General features: G+C 48.3%; 1 protein-coding gene across 5 annotated transcripts; it reads left to right on the forward strand.

Moving 5' to 3' along the window:
- The first annotated feature begins 1,096 nt into the window (after positions 1–1,096).
- fam135a (family with sequence similarity 135 member A) lies at positions 1,097–22,903 on the forward strand. Of its 5 annotated transcripts, none has more exons than XM_049007272.1 (22): positions 1,097–1,413; positions 4,604–4,687; positions 7,301–7,425; positions 8,796–8,875; positions 9,815–9,954; positions 10,191–10,261; positions 10,338–10,511; positions 10,950–11,076; positions 12,344–12,497; positions 13,426–13,503; positions 13,931–13,980; positions 14,379–14,537; positions 14,827–14,900; positions 15,257–15,411; positions 15,695–17,714; positions 18,168–18,328; positions 18,443–18,534; positions 20,559–20,656; positions 20,827–20,978; positions 21,203–21,313; positions 21,397–21,510; positions 21,847–22,903. In XM_049007272.1, exons 3-22 carry the CDS (start codon positions 7,349–7,351, stop codon positions 22,050–22,052), a joined length of 4,293 nt encoding a protein of 1,430 aa, XP_048863229.1. In that variant the 5' UTR covers positions 1,097–1,413; positions 4,604–4,687; positions 7,301–7,348; the 3' UTR covers positions 22,053–22,903. The 5 variants fall into 5 exon arrangements, with proteins under 5 accessions (XP_048863229.1, XP_048863231.1, XP_048863228.1 ...); XM_049007274.1 differs by having other exon boundaries at positions 4,604–4,683; XM_049007271.1 differs by lacking the exon at positions 1,097–1,413 and adding an exon at positions 2,691–3,081.
- Positions 22,904–23,052: the final 149 nt, after the last annotated feature.

The raw sequence follows: 23,052 nt of genomic DNA on the forward strand, positions 1-23,052 counted from the left end.
AGGGTAGGCGAAGTGATTTCACCACTGCGCTCCTCTAACCCCCATTTTTCCTGCTATTGGCTAAACCTTCTTTTTGAATTGCACGTCGCTTTGCCTAATAAATTAATACCATATATTTAATATAATGTCCGGTCAATGCCTGGATATATGAGCTGTGGATCTTTTGCAGTGAATCAGAGAAACTACAATCATTAGATTCAGACATTGTGTGCCTGATAAACTCCAAACTACCGCTCGATCTTTATTCCTAACGCTAATCGAGCTGAAATCTGTCTGATGGCACATTGGACGCAGCAGGCGAGCAGCGTGGATGCCGTTTAATCATAGAGTCTGTTCATTCACTCATGGGCATCGTTAGGTCCGATCACTCGGGACTATAGCCCTGGGTATTTTAAGTCGAGTCCCAAGTATTTTAGCCTCGATGCCAATCTTCCTTAAAAAAATACAAAATTAAGCCCAAGGTAAACGTACGTAACCCCTGATCTTTTCAATAACGAGAAACTCCCTGCATTCAGAATTTAGAGATGCCAAATCATGATATACATCTTTGCAGAAACTGCATGTTTTTAGAAGGAAACCCATGCAACGTGGAGAAAACCCGCAAACTGCACCCGCGTAAAAGTGGGATTCGAACCTACGTCCCTGAAGGTACCCCATGCCAACATGTCACCATGATGAACGCACATAACAATACTAGATCATTTAATTCATTTTGACTTTTAAGAAAGATCTAATATTGCATTTTTCACCTTGTGTCAGTTTGGGTTAGGAATTACTCTATATGATCATTTCCATATATCAATAAAATCGCTGTTGAGTTTCTTTGTGCTGTTAGATTACACCTTGGATAAGATATAAGAACTTTGCAATGTGATCTCCGAAATACTTATAATGTTTGAGATCGTGCATCTTCTTGTAGATAAACTGGAAGATGGATATATGCATAAGCGTTTGTAACTTCAGGAACCTTTCAGTTCCGAGGGTAGTAAGCACTCCGCGACTGGCCAGTAGGTGGCGATGTCCGATTAATTTTTCCCCGAAGTCCAGTCCCGTCTTGGTTCACCAGTCTCTGCGCAACGACTCTGTTTTCAGGGCAGTGCTGCAGGATGGGGTCCGTCGTCTTGTTTTTATATGTAACAGAGATCAGGTGTAATTTTGTACCGCATCAAGGCACAAAAGAAAGATTTTATGCAAAGTAAACCGGAGAACGACACTGGTCGTGCATTTGAAGCCGGTTATTCTGCCATATTATAACCTGAGCTTAATTACTTATTTTTATAAATGCAAAAAAACAAACAATGGAGACTGCAGTCCAAAATGTTCTTTAATTCATGCAAAGTATAATAAACTTTTCTCGTTGTTACATTGCATAGAAGACACATCGAGCTCCAGAGGAGACTGTTTACCAAAAGGGTAAGACCATCTTTACAATGTTTAATGTGCGTATGCATGTTACGATCGACTACAGTGAGAAAATGTGGTGAGAACTTGTTGGATTCTCGTGTGGTTTTATGCGACGTTGCTTTGTTAGCCCTCAAACACTGCCAACCTTGCACCGCCTGCTCAATGCACCCATGATAGCTAAACTAGGCTACATTCATCAGACCTTATGACCGAAGGCTATCTTAGCCATTTAATTATTGCAAAAGTATTCTTATAAAGGCCACTGAATAATTTGCTTTATGCTTCTTTTTAAAACAACTGAATACTGTTCATTTGAATGTTTTATTGACTTATGCTTATTGTATTTTTTTCTGTTTCTGGTTAGCAAACGACTCAACTATGCATACCCAAAGAAACCCTAGTAAATTGTTGTTTCAAATATTACGTTTATTATAGTAGGGTTTATATATAGTAAGTTTGATATTGTTCATGTCTTGTGTCAGGTCATCGTTATTTTTATCCGTCTTGCATAGCCATTTATCCAGTACAGGGATGCGGCGATCTTAGAAGCGACCCCAAGAAGCACAGGTGACGCGGGACAAGATCATAGATACAATGTGGGACGAACTGCACATACGGGATTTGATTATGACGATAACTACGACTATTGCTACAACAATGATGATGATGATAATGACGATGATGATGATTAATAATAATTATTATTGTTATTACTATTGATAACAGTAGCAGCAACAAAACAACAACAACAATAATAATAACAACCAGCATTATCATCGATTATTATTTTTGTTGTTGTAGTCTCGGGACTCCAGCGGCCCTCTATAGGACAGAAAAACAAATGGATGGATGGATGGATGGATGAATGTATTGAAGGATGGATGGATAGTGTTAGTAGTAGTAGTAAACTGCATCCGTATACCAAATGGAAGGTAGGCTAATGTAAATGTGCTCGTTGGCAGAACTTTATTATAAAAGGAATTAAATGCATCCAGAGTAAAGTTTTAAATAATTTTTGAACATATTATGATTCATTGCTGTCAAATGTTTCCCTAGTGAACTGATTAATATTCATGCACTACTGTTGTCCTTATCCGGTAGCTTGTTATTCAGTTATGAATTCTTCCCTGGTTGCTGAGGCTTTGAATTCCATTAACATTACGCGAGAAGCACCCGGCAGACCCAGTAAGACCCAGTAGATCTTTCAGACACCCAGGAAAAAAAACATTCCTATAACACCCATTAGCAGATCCTTCGATTTCTGACTGCAACAGAACCGCAGAGCTCTGACACCGGAACTTGCTCACGCCCACGAGCTAGGACGCGCCCCCGCCAGCGCGAGCGCGCCTCCGTCCCGCTTCTGGCGTGGACGCGCCCGGAGGGAAAGCGCTCTGACGCCACGGCCAACATGGAATCCTCGGTACCCGGTCGTTCCTAGCCCGCCGTCTCGCTCTCTCCGCGTGGCTCTAAACGGAGACGAGTTTCGAATCGGGACCGGCGCGCGCAGTTCCGGACTGGACCGAGCCTGAGAACGCGGCCTCGCAAGAAGCGTCACCGACCCCAGCCCGTAACCGTGAAGAGGAGCCCGACCCGCTTCACGGGAAGGAGGCGACGGTCAGGACAGCTCAGCTCGGAGATCCTCGGCCTTTATTTGGACGGTCCTGTGGGAAACTAGAGGTACGCGGCTCTCGGCAGACAGCCGGGAAGTGGTTCTCGGCGGCGGGCTAACGGGCCGCTTGGCCCAAATGGTTAGCGGGTTGCGTGCGTTGTAAAGCGGGCTGGATCAGTGCTGACATGCCGCCGGAATAAACGTGAGTGACGGGGCTGCCCACATAGACGTCGGTTCGAGCGGGCCGGTGTCGCTGTCCGGGCGGGGAGCCGCCGCCGACCTCCGGGCCGCGCTGTTTGTTTACGTTGACTTCGGGTTCGAGCGGCTCCGGCGGGAGCTGTCGGGAAGGCGGCAGCGCAGTACGGTTCTCCCCCTGACATGTCCGAGCCGGGGCGAAGCTGAGGTCCGATGCGTGTTCGGTGTCCCGGCCGGGCTACGGAGTTTCCCAGTACAAGTACTGACCAGATGTCTGTTCTGCTCAACAGGCAAGGAGGCTCCGATCTAAAGTTATCAGCCAGACATACTCGGGAATTAATTTCACTATTTTACGTCGTGTGTCAGTTATTAATATAGCTGCGAGCGGTGCCCTTAAATAGCTACAGTAATATAAGTAATATTGTCTGTTTGAAATTCAGCACACGTTTGTAATGCATGAGCGACGTAGAACTTGTCGTTTCTTAAAGACAGATTTGCTACGCTTATTGTCAGTATAATACGTCCGTCTGAATAGTCTGGTGCCGCGATTTCTGCCAAATTAAAATAAACCCCTTCTTTCTGCACCTTAATTGTTTCTTGTCATTCAGTTGGTTTCGGCGCTTTCAATGGAAGAGTCGTCGTCAAGGTAAATCTGGCGAGTATATTTCGCCTGTAGGCGTTCACCACGGTTGTTAATCGAATCATGACTGAAACTGCACAGTTGATAGGGAAGGGCTGCCTGTCATTACGCTGTGTTTATAACAGGGACGCCACGTGTTTGCGGGGATCGCAGAGAAGCCAAATCATATCAGTTGTATAAACCCAGTGTTGTAAACGGAGCATTCGTATTTAACATTATATTATTCATGTACAAGATGTGGCACATGCCGTGTGTTACTCCCGGGCTCAGACGGGCATGTCTTCTGGTCCTCTATGGAGTACCGGAATGAAGAGTTAATCTCATCCTCATTTTTTAAAGGGTATCATAAAGAAGTGAAACCTTGAAGCGTTTGCCTTTTAAACTTTGCAATACCTGAGTAGTAATTCAGTCTCACTGGCAGCACTGCGGATATGATGGCAATGGGGAAACCGGGCCCTGAGCTGTGTGTCCCTGATAAGTACCTTTTACTCATGCAGAATAATATGTCGGTAACTCTCACTTTGCTTGGTTCACTTCCTGTGATGCGATCACGTTTGCAGCTTTTTGTGACCATAACTTTGTGCAACTTTAAAAAAATTAAAATAAAAAAGTTGGGTTTCATAGTTAAGGCACTTTAATATTGGTGTATGCATAAGTTATTTGTATTGTTAATTCTTCATTTTCATATTTATTTGGAATTTTAATATACCTGTAAATTCTTAAAATAAGGCAACCTTTTAATGACTTATTTGCAGTGATGGAGATGACCCGGTTCAGGTGCTGGGAATGGCCCTGCTATGCATGAAGAACTCTCTCTTCCCCAGCAAGATCAGAAGTAGGTGAGTGGATCAGCTGAGGTGGCTGTTCTAATATAACTAAGCGGCCATCTTTGGGCCCAAGGAATCTGTAGGTCCAGTTCGGGTCTAGCTTTGGTGCGATAAAACTGCTACTATGAACTTATCAATCGACCTGAGTCGTTGATGATTTAGTGTTCTAAGTTAAGGTTCCTTAACAGCTGTCATACTTGTCCATTTTGCTGGAATGGGTCCCAGTAGAATGTTTTAATTCTTCGTTCCTTTTAAACTGAATCTACCTGCACTGTTTTTGGTTATCAAATGGAAAATAAGTTCCTTATTGTTGATGTTTGTCAGTAGATTGACGTGATTGTGCCCATTTCTTTCAAATTAATTGATTTTCAAAGTATTATTTAATTCCAACTGACGATGAGTGCATAAATTAAAAAATATAATTATTTATAGTTTTTTGGAGTGTGGGGGATGGAAAATGATTGTACTCAGAGCTTAAGGTCATGAGAAATGTTTAATGCTGGGTGTTTTAGGTTTCATTGTTACCAGAAATCAAAGATGTTTCTTTAGGTATATCCATGCACCTTAAATAAGCTCACGTTTGAAAAGTAAAGACAACTGTGTTCATGCAGGGTCCAGCATGAAAGCCGTGGAGCCCTATTGTTTGGAAAGGGGTTCCCAGCCCCCCCCCCCTTCCTCTTCCTTTCAGGTTCCTGGCCAGTTAGCTTTACGTCCCAGTATGGAAGCTGATGGACTCTGTGTGTTGGGCCCTTGCTGGAGTTTGAGTATGTCCTGAATGTCCTGTTCAAAGAGGCGTCGTATTTGGCTGATGTGGTACAAAGGAGAACTGTCCAGAGGGACTGCTGGATTCCTTTTAATTAACAGAAGATAATTAGACATGCACCACTGTTTAAAACCCCCTAGGCATCTAATGGCTCTTCACTAGGTGACGTGTTTTAGACATTTAACCCTCATTCCCAGTACAGATACTCAGGGCCAGTCTGTGCTCTCGGCTGCTGAATTACGAGTTTTAATCAGTGTAGTGAGTAAGTGCACAGTCACTCGGTGGGGGTGGGGGGGCAGACTGCTGCAGAAGCTGGGGCACTATTGGCCCATGGGGGGAGGACAGGAGATAGGTCATAGATAACCTGCTTTTAGCAGAAACATTCTGTCACGTCGTTTGTGCCGTGTGAGGTGCATGCTGAGTCACATCACTTTAAATCCTCGTTTTATTGTAGATGTTTTTTGTGCAACATTTCTTTTTCCTTTCGAATTGAAATTTCTGATTGTTAGGTGGGTAGACAAGATGGTTTGCCATGAAACAATGTTCAGTATCCAAAACTGTAATATTTATGCATGGATTGTATACACGGCCTCAGATGTCGGTTTAGGTAAGCTTTAAGAGAATGACCAGCAGCAAAGACTGCTGTACTGAAATGGGCTGTGTGAGAATGACCAGCAGTAAAGAGTCCTGTACTGAAATGGGCTGTGTGAGAATGACCAGCAGTAAAGAGTCCTGTACTGAAATGGGCTGTGTGAGAATGACCAGCAGCAAAGACTCCTGTACTGAAATGGGCTTTGTGAGCACGACCAGCAGCAAAGAGTCCTGTACTGAAATGGGTTGTGTGAGAATGACCAGCAGCAAAGAGTCCTGTACTGAAATGGGCTTTGTGAGCATGACCAGCAGCAAAGAGTCCTGTACTGAAATGGGCTTTGTGAGCACGACCAGCAGCAAAGAGTCCTGTACTGAAATGGGCTTTGTGAGAATGACCAGCAGTAAAGAGTCCTGTACTGAAACAGGCTTTGTGAGAACGACCAGCAGTAGACTCCTATATTGAGATGTGCTTTGTGAGAATGACCAGCAGCAACGACTCCCGTACTGAAATGGGCTTTGTGAGAACGACCAGCAGTAAAGAGTCCTGTACTGAAATGGGCTGTGTGGGAATGACCAGCAGCAAAGAGTCCTGTACTGAAACAGGCTTTGTGAGAACGACCAGCAGTAGACTCCCATATTGAGATGTGCTTTGTGAGAATGACCAGCAGCAACGACTCCCGTACTGAAATGGGCTTTGTGAGAACGACCAGCAGTAAAGAGTCCCATACTGAAATGGGCTTTGTGAGAACGACCAGCAGTAAAGAGTCCCGTGCTGAAATGGGCTTTGTGTCCTTCCCTTCATATTGTTCATCAAACTCCTCTTGCCCCATGTCCTCTGTTGTAGTTCTAGACGTCCTGTTTTCTTTGGCTGCATTAAAAGTCATTTTACTGTAACTTACCAGTTGGAATTGTACAGAATTTATTGGTTTATGCATTTACTAAAGGCGAATGCTAAAAATACGATTGAGTCAAAATTCATGTAGGCCAATGTATTTCTGGTTTTGTCCAGCTGTTCATATTGCATTTCAGGTTATTTGTGTGCTGTGAGTCACGGGCCCTCACCCTGCTCCTCCTCTTATTTTGTGCTCCAGCTCCAGTCTGGATGCAGCAGATGTCGGTATCTTGCGTCCGAAAGGGCTGGAGCTGATGAGATGAAAATCATAGATAGGCTCGGCTAGTGGTTCCCACATTCTGAATGATGTCAGCTGAGATCGGGGAGTGTGGCCAGAAGCACAGGGATGTCACATGCTTAACGCGACCTCACTGTGCAGGTGTGGAGTGGGCGATGTGAGCAAGGCCCGCCTCCTCTGAATTCCAAAATGAGCGAGGTGCAAGCCACGGTGGAGTTCTGCCTGGAGCTCCTCAAGTTCTACAACGTGGATCTCTTCCAGAGAGGGTGAGTATCCTTTAGGGTTTCATCTCCAGGCATCTCGCACTTCTCTTGGTCCAGAGATAGCGCCAGTGTGTTCTTTGGCCAGTGCTCTGTGGTCACTTAATAGACCCTGTTGTAGAACTGCTGGGCAGCAATCTGAACCTGTATAAATCGCAAAGAGTGCTGTCATTCACTGCCCTGCGGTCCAGCAGAACTGTAGTAAAAAAGCGTTATGTCTGCTAGTCAGACAAGTCAAGCTTTGGCTTGTTTGGGCTAAATGCTTCCTGAAGTTTCTCCAGGGAGGTGGCAGGTCGTAGAAGCCCAAGCATGTTTGAGCTCTTTATATGCCTCTGATATTTAGCAGCTGATTTGGTTAAAAAAAAAAAAAAAAACGGCAACGTAATTAGCATATTTTTTTTACATGGGTCTCTTGGGCAGTGGTGTCTTAATGGTTAGGGAAGCGTACTTGTAATTTAAAGATTGCTGGTTCGAATCCCCAACCGGCAAGGCATCACTGAGGTAGCCTGACCAAGGTTCTGCCCCCAAGCACTGCTCCCCGGGCGCTGCCCCCTGCTATGTCACATATGGGTTAAATGCAGAGGACACATTTCATTGTTGTGCACTGTGTGCTGTGGTGTGTCAACAATGACCACTAATCACCAAATTCTAATTGGGAAGTACATCTGGTCACCCGAAGGGTGCTTCTAACGTGCTTTCTGACCAGCTCATTCCAGCAGCTCTCTCCTAAGCGACAGGGAGGCAGTTACTGCAGGCAGAGGCGATGGGACATGGTCCAGTTGCAGCATGTCGGCTATATCACTGCACCCATTTTCTAAACTTGAGTGTGCAGAAAGAAGTCGAAACGGAAAAGCAAATTGCAAGCATTATGAAACTTGCTTTGGCCTGCGATGGATGTCTTCCTGATTTCATGCTGTTGCTGTCGGAGCATGTCTTCTGAGCCTGCCGCTTGCTGCCATGCTCCAGCCAGAGCGGGCTTGTGTGCAAAAAGCCCACATTCTTATGATTAGCGCCCTCTCTGCGTGGCCGCCTTCATACTTTTTCCACATGGAGGTTTGGATATTTTGTGTCGGGTTGAGGCTCTTCAGGACAATTGTGGGGAAACTTGCACTGTCCCTGAAGGCTTACAGATTGACATCCTGCAGATTGGTGTTGAAGTGGAGGTGCTTCAGGGATCAGCAGGACTGTACTGTGTACATTTGTCACATGTGTGAAGCTGACATTTGATTGGGAGACAGGTGGGGGAGTAAAATACATTTTCTTTCCTTAGACTGTAGCTGGTATGATGGAACGAGGGCCCACAATCTTTGCGATGTTTGTGAATCGAATGGTCTGGATGCTGCTTTGAACCAGAACTTTCTTTTTTCCCTTTTCAGGTTTTACCAGATCCGTAGTACCCTGAAAGTGCCCCAGCGGTATCCTCACAAGGTGGAAGCCAGCCTTCTGAAACCCACAGGTCAGTTCACCTTCAAACTAGCAGGCTTGCAGAGTAACATATCAGCTGCCATTGGAACTTGGGATGTCTGGGCGAAAGACCTTGACCTTGATGGACTGGTATGCAAACACAATGGTAAGGCCACCGTGTGGATGGACCATGTCATGCTTCAAAACAACCTATAGAGATGTGTGTCCCAGTGTCCCGTCCAGTGGCATCAGAGCGAGTGCTGAGGCTTTCCCTGCTGAAATTAGACACTGCTTCCTTTCCAGTGAGGTGTGGGATATCCTGGCCTTTGATTGCGGGAGTCCATGCAAAATAAATATAAAATGTATCTTATCTTACTTTCATTCATTAGAAGATTCACACAAAACCATTATACAGAAACACACTTGGATATATTTGCCTGTGTGGAGTGCATTAAAGGACAGTGTTATCAAGTGCATTTCTTACTGAAGGCGAACGAGTTAATTTTTCTGTTTCATTTTACAAGACCAAAGTCGAGTTTGTTTCCTTTTACAGAATTATATCGTTTGGTGATGAAATGGAATATAATTTCATAATGAACTGTTTGTGCTGATGGTGTCCAAGCCTCAGTCTGCACCTCCAGTCCACTGAAGGGCGAGTCAGGCGGGGGGCAACCCTGCAACTAAGTCCCGTCACGTGTCCAAGTTGTATTCCCTGTCATTTATGGTGACGTGGCCATCACAGGACACCTAGTCCGGCTGTATCAGGCACACTTCCGAACCCTGTGTTGGGGCTTAGGAGAAATATATTCTTTCTCAGCTGCTTAAGGTAGAAAGGTTCTGTTTTAGCTGTCTGACTGAGTCGGCTACTGTAGTGTTATAGCTGTGGATCTGACCTGGCTTTCTGGGTGGAGGGAAGCTCCTTATGGCCATCAGCTCGCGCTTGTGTCTTAATGGTCCTCATGCCACTGTACTCTCTGTCCCCTTTTTCCAGGCTCTGATCTCGCCTTCCCTGCCATGGTCCACAATGAGACCGTATGCAGCAAAACCTTTCAGATACTTTATAAGAATGAGGAGATTGTTGTCAATGATGTCCTTGTGTTCAAAGTCAAGCTGCTGCTGGATGAAAAGAAGGTGAGAACAAAATGGAGCGCGAGCTTGAATGTAGGTGCAGGACCGTCACAGTGCAAAGCCATCTGTGCTGGCTGAGTCACGGTGTAAAGATGGTCCAGTGTTACCGTGTCAGCACTGCAGATGTCGTGCTGCCTTAGCCACCTTCCAGTGGTAACACAGCTTTTCAAAATGACTGTGTTCAGTTACCAGACTGGTTTCTGTTCTGTTTTGACTGAAGCCCTTTAATTCTTCTTCAGGTTGAAGAGTCACTGAACGACATGGACTTTCAGTTGTCTTTAGACCTCTACTTCACCGATGGGGATTACTCGTAGGTATCCATAGTTGTCGAGGGGGAGGGGTCAGTCTCCCATTCACAGTGTGTTGAGACAATCCTGTGTTCCCAGGCCGGAAGAGCTGAACTCCATGCAGAACATCAGCAGCCGCACTCTACGATTCCACTTTGACCTCCAGCGGGGCATCCATCAGCACGTCAACGTCATGTTCGACTACTTCCACCTGTCCGTCATCTCCGTGACCATCCACGGCTCCCTGGTGGCTCTGCACCAGCCGCTGATCAGGTGGGTCCCCGTCACTCATCAGTCCGTCATCGCTGTGCTCTGAGTCATGACCAGTTAGCCATTGATGCCGATCATTCTTATTGTGTAATCGTTAGCATGGTGATTAGCACTGCACAGAGCACAGGCTAAAATCAAGGCTTCGGTGCGAATGATGACATCAGCTAGCGGTGGCATTTGGGGTCTAGTGGCGGGTGGATGGTCTCGGCAAGCTGTCGTACGTGTTCTCTGGGGCCGTGGGAGTGTCTGCCAGCTCTGCTGTTCATCGCTCTGTCGCCGGCCGGTGATTGGACAGCGTCCTTCACACCGTCTGGTAGCTTCCGCGTCACGTCTTCATGGCAGACCCCTTCATGGCCGGCATGTGTGTTAGGGTTGGATTGACTGCGTGAATGCCGACCAGCCGCCGTGTGGGTGTTCAGTCGTGCTTGTTCTCCTCCCCAGCTTCCCACGGCCGGTGAAGAACACGTGGCTGAACCGCAATGCCCCGCCTCAGACCAAGGACTCCGTGGTTCCGGCCCTGGAGCGTGTGGTGTTTGGCACGGGTTACGTCAAGCAGGTCTCCCCTGATGTAAGGCAGCCTTTGCCACTAACAGTCAGCATTCGATCGTCCCCCGGCTGTCCGTCTCAGGGCTCGGTGAAGTCATTTTACCGAAACCGCCTTTGTAGTGCCACAGGTCCACATGCACCCACATAATGTAGCTACGTTTGCGCCCTGCTTATCTTGTACATCTACGGCCAGTTCCTGTGGGGTTAGCCCCTGTTAATCCTGTACGTCTACGGCCAGTTCCTGTGGGGTTAGCCCCTGTTTATCCTGCACGTCTACGGCCAGTTCCTGTGGGGTTAGCCCCTGCTTATCTTGTACGTCTACGGCCAGTTCCTGTGGGGTTAGCCCCTGTTAATCCTGTACGTCTACGGCCAGTTCCTGTGGGGTTAGCCCCTGTTAATCCTGTACGTCTACGGCCAGTTCCTGTGGGGTTAGCCCCTGTTTATCCTGCACGTCTACGGCCAGTTCCTGTGGGGTTAGCCCCTGTTAATCCTGTACGTCTACGGCCAGTTCCTGTGGGGTTAGCCCCTGTTTATCCTGCACGTCTACGGCCAGTTCCTGTGGGGTTAGCCCCTGCTTATCTTGTACGTCTACGGCCAGTTCCTGTGGGGTTAGCCCCTGCTTATCTTGTACGTCTACGGCCAGTTCCTGTGGGGTTAGCCCCTGCTTATCTTGTACGTCTACGGCCAGTTCCTGTGGGGTTAGCCCCTGTTTATCCTGCACATCTACGGCCAGTTCCTGTGGAGTTCGCCTCTCAGACAAGCTTCTTAACAAGCTAATGTTGTCCTGCCATGTGCCGCATCACCACCTGCAGGAGTCAGGCCTGTAAGCCAGACACGTCTGTTCTCTTACCCCAGTTATAATTTGCTATTCAAGAAACATTGACTACGTGGTATTTAGGACAGATATGCAGTCATGCTTTGCATGTATATAGTATTACACAGCCTGCTTTTAATTCTTTTTTTAAAATTACACGGTAACCTGTGGTCCTTGCTACAGTATTAGAACACATTCCTGTGGGACAAATCATGTCTGAATGTTTGTATCCCAGAGTAGCAAGGAGGCTAGGAGTTCTTAGCAGGGCTTGGCAGTGTTTGACAGGCTACATGGATTTAAAATATATCACTGAAAATAACAGCCGGGGGCAGGACGCGACGTGCGAGGATGGGGGGTATGCCCAAGATAGCCACACACCCCCTCCCTCCCGTGCGGCTTTAACCTGTCGTTAGCCTTAGCAGCGCACCTGTTGACGGCCTGTGTGTTGAAGTGGGCTCGCTGTCCTGCCCGGCAGGGTCGCTCGTTCGTGGTGTCGCCGCCCTGTCTGCAGCACGCGTATCACCTGCACTACAGCCTGTGCGCCAGCCTTCTCCTGGCCTACCAAGGACTCTTCAACTACTTCACCACGGTGACCAAGGACCTGCCATCTTCCCTCCGCATGGAGCTGGGTAAGGTTACTCGTGCTTATGCTGGGACACAGTCCAGCGGACACAGTCACGTTGTGATGTTGTTTTGCAAACTCTTCTCACGCTGTACCAAATGACCATGATTTTATTTCTGTTGAATATTTTCTTTAAATTTTTAATTTTATTTATTTTTACCTGACTTCTATTGAATTTTGTCTCATTCCTTAAAACCAGCTTAGGAACACTTTGCCTGTGTATCTTGTGAAACGTCTGAGTCCTTTCTAATGCTCACTGCTAAGACTTAGTCCTTATATGCATTTTTTCTTAGACTAATCTCACTGACGCTACAAAGGACTTGCTCGTCATAGAATAAACCGCTCTGGTTCCTGCTCTTGTAGGTTTTGACACCGAAAGTCTCCAGTTTCCCTAAACCTACCCCCTGTTCCTCCTTCTGCTCACATCAGTGTGCACTGAAGAATGCCAGTTGCTTGCAGTTTTGCACGTCTGACGGTCAGAAGGACGCAATGCAGGGGGGCATGAGTGTGCTGTTAATTAACAAGTGCCCCTTGGCTGCATGACGAATTGGGTTAGGGCACCCAGCCACCTAACAAACCGCAACCTAACATACCAGTGGTGCACAAACCCGGTCCTCAGGCCCTGTGGTGCTGAGAATCGTCATCATTAGCGCCTGGTTTTCTCCCGAAACGCCAGGTGAGGTGATGGTACTGCTCAATTAAATGCTCCTCTGAAGCATTACGTGGTTCAGTAAAGCAGAGCTCAGTGCCGTCCATGAGGTGTGGAACTGTGCACTCGCCGCCACCTGCTGACAGAAACGTGCATGTGCTGTTTGCCAAAGCTGTGTCTGTGCGCTGTAGCAGGGCAGTGAGATGGAGCGCAGACACAGTGAGTCACGCTTCCTCTGTCCACGGGGATCCATTTAAAACTCCTCTATGTCAAATCTCAAAACTAGCCAAGCCCAGCATGCCAGTGCTATATGAGAGAGCTCTCAGAAGACCGTTTCCTCGAGGCCAGGCTCCTGTCTGCATAGGTATGTCCCTCCCTCACTCTTCCATTGGCCCGATCGTCACCCAATCCCTTTTCTTGTCTTCCCACTGCTGTCTTCTTCACGGTTTCTCCCTGCTTTGCTGCTGATTGTCAGTCTGGTTTAAACCTCAGAATCGTGGTTAAAAAAGACGACTTCTCGACATTTGTGTCTAGATGTAAACGGTATTTGTCGATGCCTTCTCCGATGCGCACTTGCCCTAACATTTCCCCCTCTCTCCTTTCTAACTTGGGGTTTTCCCGCCTCTGCCCTGCCGCTGAGGTTCACTGTGGCGTCTGCCTTAATGCTGATCTTGTGCTCAGGCCGAGCTGTAGCCGCCCAGGCCTGACCGTGGCTTTGCTGCTGATGTGCCCTGTGCACCACGCCGGGGCCCATCATCAGTCTGCTGCTCTTTCCTTTCTTCCTGTTTCAGAGAAACTGGATGTGGAGACGCGTCTCTCTGACCTCTGTGAACAAGTCAAGGTAGGTATCACTTCTTAGGAAGGCCTTTCATACTGCAACATAGCATCACAGGGCGGTAGGAACGTAGTACGTCGTCAACACTAGATCAGAACTCTGATTTGGAGATTCAAAGAACAGTATCTCCCCCCCCCCAGTCATTCACATTACCAGCATACATATTTCCTGTGACAGTCAGTCACATTGTCACTTCATCAGTACCTGTATCAGCATTTTATCTAGTTCCTCACTGTCGTTAGTCTCTTTATAGCTCAGCGTGGCTGAATGTTTATGTATCCCAGTGATCCCAGTGCACCTGTTGCACATGGCGAATGAGGACCTTCAATCTGAATGTGGACACTGCTGCCTCGGCTGCTGTCTGTGTTTGTTTTCCAGAATTTAATGGTCTCTGACTTTTCCAGCAGAAGGAATTGAGCCCTGATGAGTTGGCAGAGCTGGTGAACATGAACCTTGCCCAGTTGTGTTCTCTCCTGATGGCGCTATGGGGGCAGTTCCTGGAGGTGGTGACCCTGCAGGAGAGCATAGCCATGCTGCTGGCCCTGGAGCACCACACGCTGCGTGTGAGTGGCCCAGATGTACCTCTGTGCGGCACCCAGAACCTCTACTGGAACCGGACTGAACATAAACCCAGTGCAAGGCAGTAAAGAAAGGAACAGGTCAAAAAAAAGACTGGTTCAGCCATTCCGGAGCCTGGGAGAACATTGCTATTAAATAAAATCTCTTTTTTATATGGTATAATCTTCTTATCTTTTTTTTTTTATTATTGAGGATCTATCTGTAGGCTGAAGTTGTGTGAGGTTTCTAGCCTTTTCCATGTATTTCCTCCTCATTCCGTTGTCCTTCTCACAGGTTCGCAGGTTTGCAGAAGCCTTTTTCTGCTTTGAGCACCCAAGGCAAACGGCTCTTGCGTATCAGGAACTGCAGTGAGTCCCTCAATTTCTTCAGGTCTTCTTTTCATTGTCGTGTTGCTGTCGGGTTCTGGCCAAAGTTCTGCTAACTGTGGTACCTTCTGCTGAGCTTTGAGTGGAATATGCACACATAAGGCCTGAGCCTCAGCTGTGTGATTAATACATCCTGCAGCTTCTGAGTTCCCGGGTCAGGAAGATATCCTGCCTGTCCCTGTACATGCTGTCTGTTATATAGCTTGATTTGCCTGTTAACTTGCTAAAAACATTACGGTATAAGAATGTCGGTTAAATATAAGAACCTGCACTGACGTCCCCCATGAGAAGATTCCAGCAGCTCACAGCTTCACAGGCTATTGCATGGCCACTTCCAGCGCTCAGAGCCACCTGCAGATGTCTGCCGTCATCAAGAACTCGAGCTACTTCCTGTCGCTGCCGCCGCTGCCTGTGGAATGTGCCGACCTGGACGGGGATTCCAGCTCCCTGCCCATTATCTTCGAGGACCGATACCTGGAGTCAGTAACTGAAGGTCCGTATAGCTGTAGGCCGGAGCCACGGTTCCCTTGAGGCTGCAGGCCTTCGTGTCGCCAGGCTAGATGGAAAAATCTTACGCTGGTCTTTTAGATGTTTGTGATGGTTTCTGCCAGCTGTTCTCCTCCATAATGTTACTGTTGATATGAGAAAGAAGAGTATAACTGCAGATCTGATGAGAAGAAGCTTTGACTTGCATGTTTGTCTGTCCCACCCATGTTTCTTCTTGTAACACTTCGCTGTTTCTGCTTTTCCTTGTGCTCAATGTTCCGATCCGTAAGACCGCGACGGACCCTGGCTTGGCATGCACAGTGCCAGAGGTGGGCCGGCCTCCAGCAAGGCTGACAAGTCCGACGGCAAAGACTGTAGCGCCGTGGGGCTTCCCAGCCCCGAGCCCAAGCTGCAGCATGCGCCCGCATGGAGCCCGCGGCCCGCGGATGGTGACGCACCACTGAAGGCACAGAAGGGGGCGACAGATGACTGTAAATCCAGGACCAAGTCCATGAAGCTGAAGAAGAACCTGAAGACGGGGGACCCTAAAAAGCTCATTGGGCCGAACCCCAAAGACTCTGTGGTCCTGGTGGGATATAAGAACTTCAAGGCCCCCCTCACCGATTTCTTGAGTAAATATGAAGACGGCGAGTCCCTCGGGAATCAGCAGATGGAGTGGAAGCCGTTGTTGCGGGATCCCAGCACCGACATACGGAAGCCAGACTCCACACCTTCTCCAGCTTGTCACGCTGTCTTGGGGTCTCCTGCAGACGCTAACGTAAGCGGGACAAATAACCAGATCAGAGGTGAACTTGCTAATCACTGTGCTGCGCAGGTTAACGCCACCATGCAGGCGGTTAGTGTGGTTCCTGTAGCAGAAACGCAGCATCCGGAAACTTCTAGTCAAAATGCAACCAAAGCGTCTGGGCTTCCGAGGCACATAGAAGTCAAGCCAAGCACCAGGAACCCTTACCAGGGGGAGAAGGTGACTGTCCTCCTGCCGAACTGGAACAGTGGCTCAACGCTAATGGATTGCTGCTCGGAAGCGGGGTGTGTGAAGTCGCCCGGAAGTGACCTCGTGTTTGAGAAGGACCCCAGGTGTGAGGAGAAGATGTTGGATGCTGGTGAGCAGGGCCTCCTGCCCAAGGAGGCGCTCTTGGGTGTGCGAGCCGACGGCACCAAGCTGCCAGGCAAAGGGGCCCCTTGTGCCTCCTCTCGCCTGTCTGATTCAGGCTTTGAGAGTGAGCCAAGCTCTTTTGCCACTGTACCCGGCCCGGGCTCCCAGCTTGCCGGAGGATTTCTGGCCCCCGAGCGGGACCCCCAGCAAGCGGGGAGGCCCTCCCAGGGCCCTCAGCGGGCCCCGTCTGATCCATATGCTGCTTTCAGGAGCAGCGGGGCCACGGAGGGCCTCTGTACCGAGAGTACCAGCGCCATCAGCGGCATCCAGTCATCCCTCACCTCCATCAACTCCCTGCCATCTGATGAGGAGGGAGAGAGTGCCTCCCAGTGCTTCGTTGGTACAGCGCCGGATAGAGCAACGGGCTGCTTGCAGCGGAGAGAGGGGAGTCTGAGTGCCGTGACACACGAGACTTCCTCCAGCACCGTCAGGGGTCCGTACTGTCTCAGCAGCAGGGCAGAAGCTGCCGACCCAGACTCACCGACCCCTGGGCCCGGCAGCTGCAACACCACCAGAAGTCCAGTCATCGGCAGTGCTGTTTCACACTCCTCCGCTGCTTCTGGATCCGCAGTTAGCGCTACGCGACCAGGTGCCACGGAGCCCAATCCTGTCCCGGACTCCAGCGAGGATGCCTGCGAGGGAGCCGTCGGCCCCCCCAGCGAGCCGCACACAGCCTGCCAGTCCAGCACCTCAGCCACCAGCAGCACCGACATCGTGAAGCGGGGCCTGGTGGAGAACTACTTCGGCTCACGCTCCAGCACCGACGTCTCCGAGATCAGTCCGGTGGAGACGGCCGCCGTTACCCTGGCCGACCAGCAGGGGGCGGCGAAAGCAACAGAGGATGGAGAGGATGGGGAATGTGAGCACGAGATGATTGAGAACGGTTATTATGAGGACGATGACGGCTTGGCGTATGTGAACGGGCTGGCTGAGACTGTGGAGGGTGTAGACGGGCACGAAGAGCTGTGTCCGCACTCCAGGCTGCACAGCTTGGAGCACTTCAGTGAAGCAGCTGACCTGGCCAGCCTGCGGCCCCCTAGAGGCTCCTCCCTCACTTCTGCTGCCCGGGGCTCCTGCCTCACGGTGTCCTCCATACACTATTGGGAGAGCATCCCCTCGCCGCAGATGAAGATGTGAGTAATACCCTCCAAGAGCGGTAACATGCAGATGGAGTCAAAAATATTGCAAAATTGTCTTCTGAAATTGAGGAACTCGTATCCTTCGAGAAAGCAGACACTGCAAAACGTCTTTTTCGGCCATTTGGCTCATATCTACTGGAGGACTCGTTCTATCAAACTACATCCTCTATAAAAAAATATATGAAGCAGTACAAGGGGTGTGTACAGCACCTGGCCCCAGCTGAAAGCTGATTGGCTCCTGGAGTGCCCCCTCTCGTCACTCACTGATTCAAAACATATCATTGGCTAGTGATGAGGTTGGCCCCTCTATGAATGATGGCCCCTCTTATGCGTCCACCTTAAAAATGCCAGAATCTCCCCTAAGCAGTACATGAGCCCCAGTTATCTTTAGACTGAGTGTTCAGCTGTTTATAGGGCAGCATTAATCTCACTTCTGCTCTCATTCAGCTTCGCCCAGGCCAAAGAGGACCTCGGCAGGTTAGGGTTACCGGGCTTTCTATACAGCGGGGTTCCCGACTTGGCGTCGAGTGTCCCCTACTTCAGCACGGAGGAGGAGGCTAGCTCCGAGGAGGGCATACACCTGATCGTGTGTGTCCATGGCCTCGACGGTGAGTGTAGTGCTCGTTCTCGCGGCCCCTGCTGCCTGCCTGAATTGTACAGCAGACACCGATGAGTTGCGTTGCCTTTTGCTGGCGTTCGAGCTCATTCATGTATCTTTACAGGTAACAGTGCTGACCTGAGGTTGGTGAAGACCTACCTGGAGCTGGGCTTGCCAGGGGCTCGCATTGACTTCCTCATGTCCGAGCGCAATCAGGTGGGAATTGGGTTTCATTCTTCATAACATAAGATAACTTATATTGATCCTGGGGGAAATCCTGGTGCGTATAGCAGCAAGTATGTAGAGCACAGACAAACATACATATAGTGCAAAACAATCTGCAAAGACAGCAGCCACAGTGCAAACAAGTAAACATGGTGCAAAACTAACTGCAGAGACAGTAGCCACAGTGCAAACAAGTAAACGTGGTGCAAAACTAACTGCAAAGACAGCAGCCACAGTGCAAACAAGTAAACGTGGTGCAAAACCAACTGCAAAGACAGCAGCCACAGTGCAAACAAGTAAACATGGTGCAAAACTAACTGCAGAGACAGCAGCCACAGTCCAAACAAGTAAACATGGTGCAAAACCAACTGCAGAGACAGCAGCCACAGTGCAAACAAGTAAACATGGTGCAAAACAAACTGCAGAGACAGCAGCCACAGTGCAAACAAGTAAACGTGGTGCAAACCAACTGCAAAGACAGCAGCCACAGTGCAAACAAGTAAACGTGGTGTAAAATCAAGTGCAAAGACAGCAGCCACAGTGCAAACAAGTAAACGTGGTGCAAAACAAACTGCAGACGGCAGCCACAGTACAAACAAGTAAACATGGTGCAAAACAAACTGCAGAGACAGCAGCCACAGTGCAAACAAGTAAACGTGGTGCAAAACAAACTGCAGAGACGGCAGCCACAGTGCAAACAAGTAAACGTGGTGCAAAACCAACTGCAAAGACAGCAGCCACAGTGCAAACAAGTAAACATGGTGCAAAACTAACTGCAGAGACAGCAGCCACAGTGCAAACAAGTAAACATGGTGCAAAACTAACTGCAGAGACAGTAGCCACAGTGCAAACAAGTAAACGTGGTGCAAAACAAACTGCAAAGACAGCAGCCACAGTGCAAACAAGTAAACGTGGTGCAAAACAAACTGCAGAGACAGCAACCACAGTGCAAACAAGTAAACGTGGTGCAAAACCAACTGCAAAGACAGCAGCCACAGTGCAAACAAGTAAACATGGTGCAAAACTAACTGCAGAGACAGCAGCCACAGTCCAAACAAGTAAACATGGTGCAAAACAAACTGCAGAGACAGCAGCCACAGTGCAAACAAGTAAACATGGTGCAAAACAAACTGCAGAGACAGCAGCCACAGTGCAAACAAGTAAACATGGTGCAAACCAACTGCAAAGACAGCAGCCACAGTGCAAACAAGTAAACGTGGTGTAAAACCAAGTGCAAAGACAGCAGCCACAGTGCAAACAAGTAAACGTGGTGCAAAACAAACTGCAGACGGCAGCCACAGTACAAACAAGTAAACATGGTGCAAAACAAACTGCAGAGACAGCAGCCACAGTGCAAACAAGTAAACGTGGTGCAAAACAAACTGCAGAGACGGCAGCCACAGTGCAAACAAGTAAACGTGGTGCAAAACAAACTGCAGACGGCAGCCACAGTACAAACAAGTAAACATGGTGCAAAACAAACTGCAGAGACAGCAGCCACAGTACAAACAAGTAAACATGGTGCAAAACAAACTGCAGAGACAGCAGCCACAGTACAAACAAGTAAACATGGTGCAAAACAAACTGCAGAGACAGCAGCCACAGTGCAAACAAGTAAACGTGGTGCAAAACTAACTGCAGAGACAGCAGCCACAGTGCAAACAAGTAAACATGGTGCAAAACAAACTGCAGAGACAGCAGCCACAGTGCAAACAAGTAAACGTGGTGCAAAACTAACTGCAGAGACAGCAGCCACAGTGCAAACAAGTAAACATTGTGCAAAACCAACTGCAGAGACAGCAGCCACAGTGCAAACAAGTAAACGTGGTGCACACTAATTTAAGCACACAAATAGAATATCCTTTAAAACAGAACACTGGAATATTGATGTAGTTGGCGCTTTCTCATTCTGTCATTTATATGGCAGAAATGGGCAGTTCCCACATTTCAGTGTTTTGTGCTGACAGCCTTTCCAAGCTGATCTTTGGCTGGCTTGGTTTTGTTCCACTTTGTAGAATGACACCTTTGTGGATTTTGATTCCATGACGGACCGGCTCCTGGACGAGATCATTCAGTACATCCAGATTTACAACCTTACAGTCGCGAGGATCAGGCAAGTGCAAGGGGCCCTCCTCCGCATGTCAGCAGGGGGCGCTCATATCAAGCATCGGGACTCGATGCAGCACCAGCATGATGTCGGTGTTTATATGGGGGTGTGCAGGTGGAATGGGCTGCGTGACTGCTGTACTGTGCCCAGCACTGACCTTGGCCTGTCCCTCCCAGCTTCGTCGGCCATTCTCTGGGCAACCTGATCGTCCGTTCAGTGCTGACCAGGCCCAGGTTCAAGCACTACCTGAACAAGCTGCACACCTTCCTATCGCTGTCTGGTCCGCACCTGGGCACCCTCTACAACAGTTCTGCCCTCGTCAACACCGGTACTGCCTGTCTGTGAGGAAGGGGGGGGGGGGGCTCTGGTAACCCATTCGTCATTTTTAGCTGTTTGGCCTGGTTAATAAATACTGAGATCTTGAGGGAGGAGGCAGATGCATTGGGGCTGTTCGTCATGAGATCCTGTGTAGTGGGTCCCTCAAGCTAAAGCTTGGTCTGCAGTGTTCTGAGCCCGCCGGTGACGAGCATACCCCCCCCCCCCCCCCCCCAGGCCTGTGGTTCATGCAGAAATGGAAGAAATCCGGCTCCCTGCTACAGCTCACATGTCGTGATCACTCAGACCCCCGGCAAACCTTCCTGTACAAGCTCAGCCAGAAAGCAGGTTGGCCCCGCCCCCACCCTGTAAACATACACCTTGTTCTGTGTGCCCCCCCACCGATATATAAAGAACGTTTTGCCCCCCAGGCCTGCAGTACTTCAGAAACGTGGTGCTGGTGGGCTCGCTGCAGGATCGCTACGTCCCATATCACTCTGCCCGCATCGAGATGTGCAAAATCGCCTTAAAGGACAAGCAGTCAGGTGATCCGCCGGCATCGCGCACCGCCTCAGCCGTCCACCAGGGGGCACCACCCACTTCTCAGGGAAGTGCCATGTTCTTTCTGTGTGCTCTTGCTGTATTACTGGCTGGCTCTGTGACGTTATATGTGTATATCGTGAGATTAAAAAGCCCACGGTCAGACTCTGAGTGTCAAAACGAAGCGAATCAGTTAGCACACCAGTAATGAAGATGCCGGCGTCCCCAAACATCATCATACACCTCTGCTATCATGCTGAACCTTCCTCTCCAGCCCTCAACTTAACTATGTCTTCTGTGTCCCTCTCTTCCCCCCCCCGTTCCGCACTCTGGGGCCATAGGTCCCGTGTACACGGAGATGATCGAAAACCTGCTGCTTCCTGTCCTGCAGAACAAAGACTGTAACCTGGTCCGTTACGACGTCACCCACGCCCTGCCAAACACCGCGAACTCTCTGATCGGCCGGGCTGCCCATATCGCTGTGCTGGACTCTGAGATCTTCTTGGAGAAGTTCTTCCTGGTGGCTGGCCTAAAGTACTTTAAGTAGCTGGTCAGACAGATTGGGGTGGTGGGGGGGAGATATCAAGCTATTACCTCATTGCATTCACATGAAATGTCGATATTGTATCTGATTCCTGATTTAGTTTGAAATATTTATACTTTTATATGGGAGGAGTAAGAAGGTGTCAGTGTTTCTAACTGTCTCTCGCTGGTTCTCCAGTCCATTTGTGGATGTGTACTTCTCATTTTTACCTTTCTACTGGCTTTTTTTTTAATTAATTTATTTTTTTTATATGCACCAAGGCTGGTAATTTGTTTCCTCGTGATCTCGGTGGTGGTGTTTTATTTATGGAAAATAGCAATTTAATGTCCCTGTGATGAAGACACACAATGGTGATGCTGAACTGGAAGACGGCTGGTTACAGTGGTGTGCATTGTGAGCAGAAAGGCTGCAAATCATTCTGCTTGCCTTCATCTCAGATGTGCAAATACTTTTTTAAAAAATATAAAACACTTTTAAGCATTAATGTGCAGCATGCCTGCGGGGGATGATATTTCTATAAAAATTAATTTTTGCTACTCTACACTTTTTTACAATCCAGTTTTTTTTTTTTTTTAATTGTTAAAGGCTTCCAGTAGTTTATAAAATTACATTTTAGTTCCCATGTCGATGCTGAAATGGGTTTTAAGCCCATGCAAGTTAATGCAAGTATTAATCTTGTAGTTTTGGGTGATTCGTTCTTTAAAAAGACATCAGATTAAAAACCAGGCAAAGGATAGGTCGGTTTGACTGAACTTGTTTAATGTAAAGTGGTGGTTATACATTTTAATTTAAGTATTAAGGTTTTTGGCTTTAAAGTATATGTAATAAAAATAAACATTTTCTATTTGGTTATACTTCACTTGCAATTGGTCCAAAGCTACAGTAGGTTTTGATGGTTGTATTTGAATTACTTGGTGTGGCTTGCCGTTAAGCTAATGCACCAACCAATGCAAAGAGCTGATCTTTCACGTAAATCAGATTTGTGACTTCGTATTACACAGAT

Source organism: Brienomyrus brachyistius, chromosome 3 (assembly GCF_023856365.1).
Source record: "Brienomyrus brachyistius isolate T26 chromosome 3, BBRACH_0.4, whole genome shotgun sequence".
Lineage (NCBI taxonomy): Eukaryota > Metazoa > Chordata > Actinopteri > Osteoglossiformes > Mormyridae > Brienomyrus > Brienomyrus brachyistius.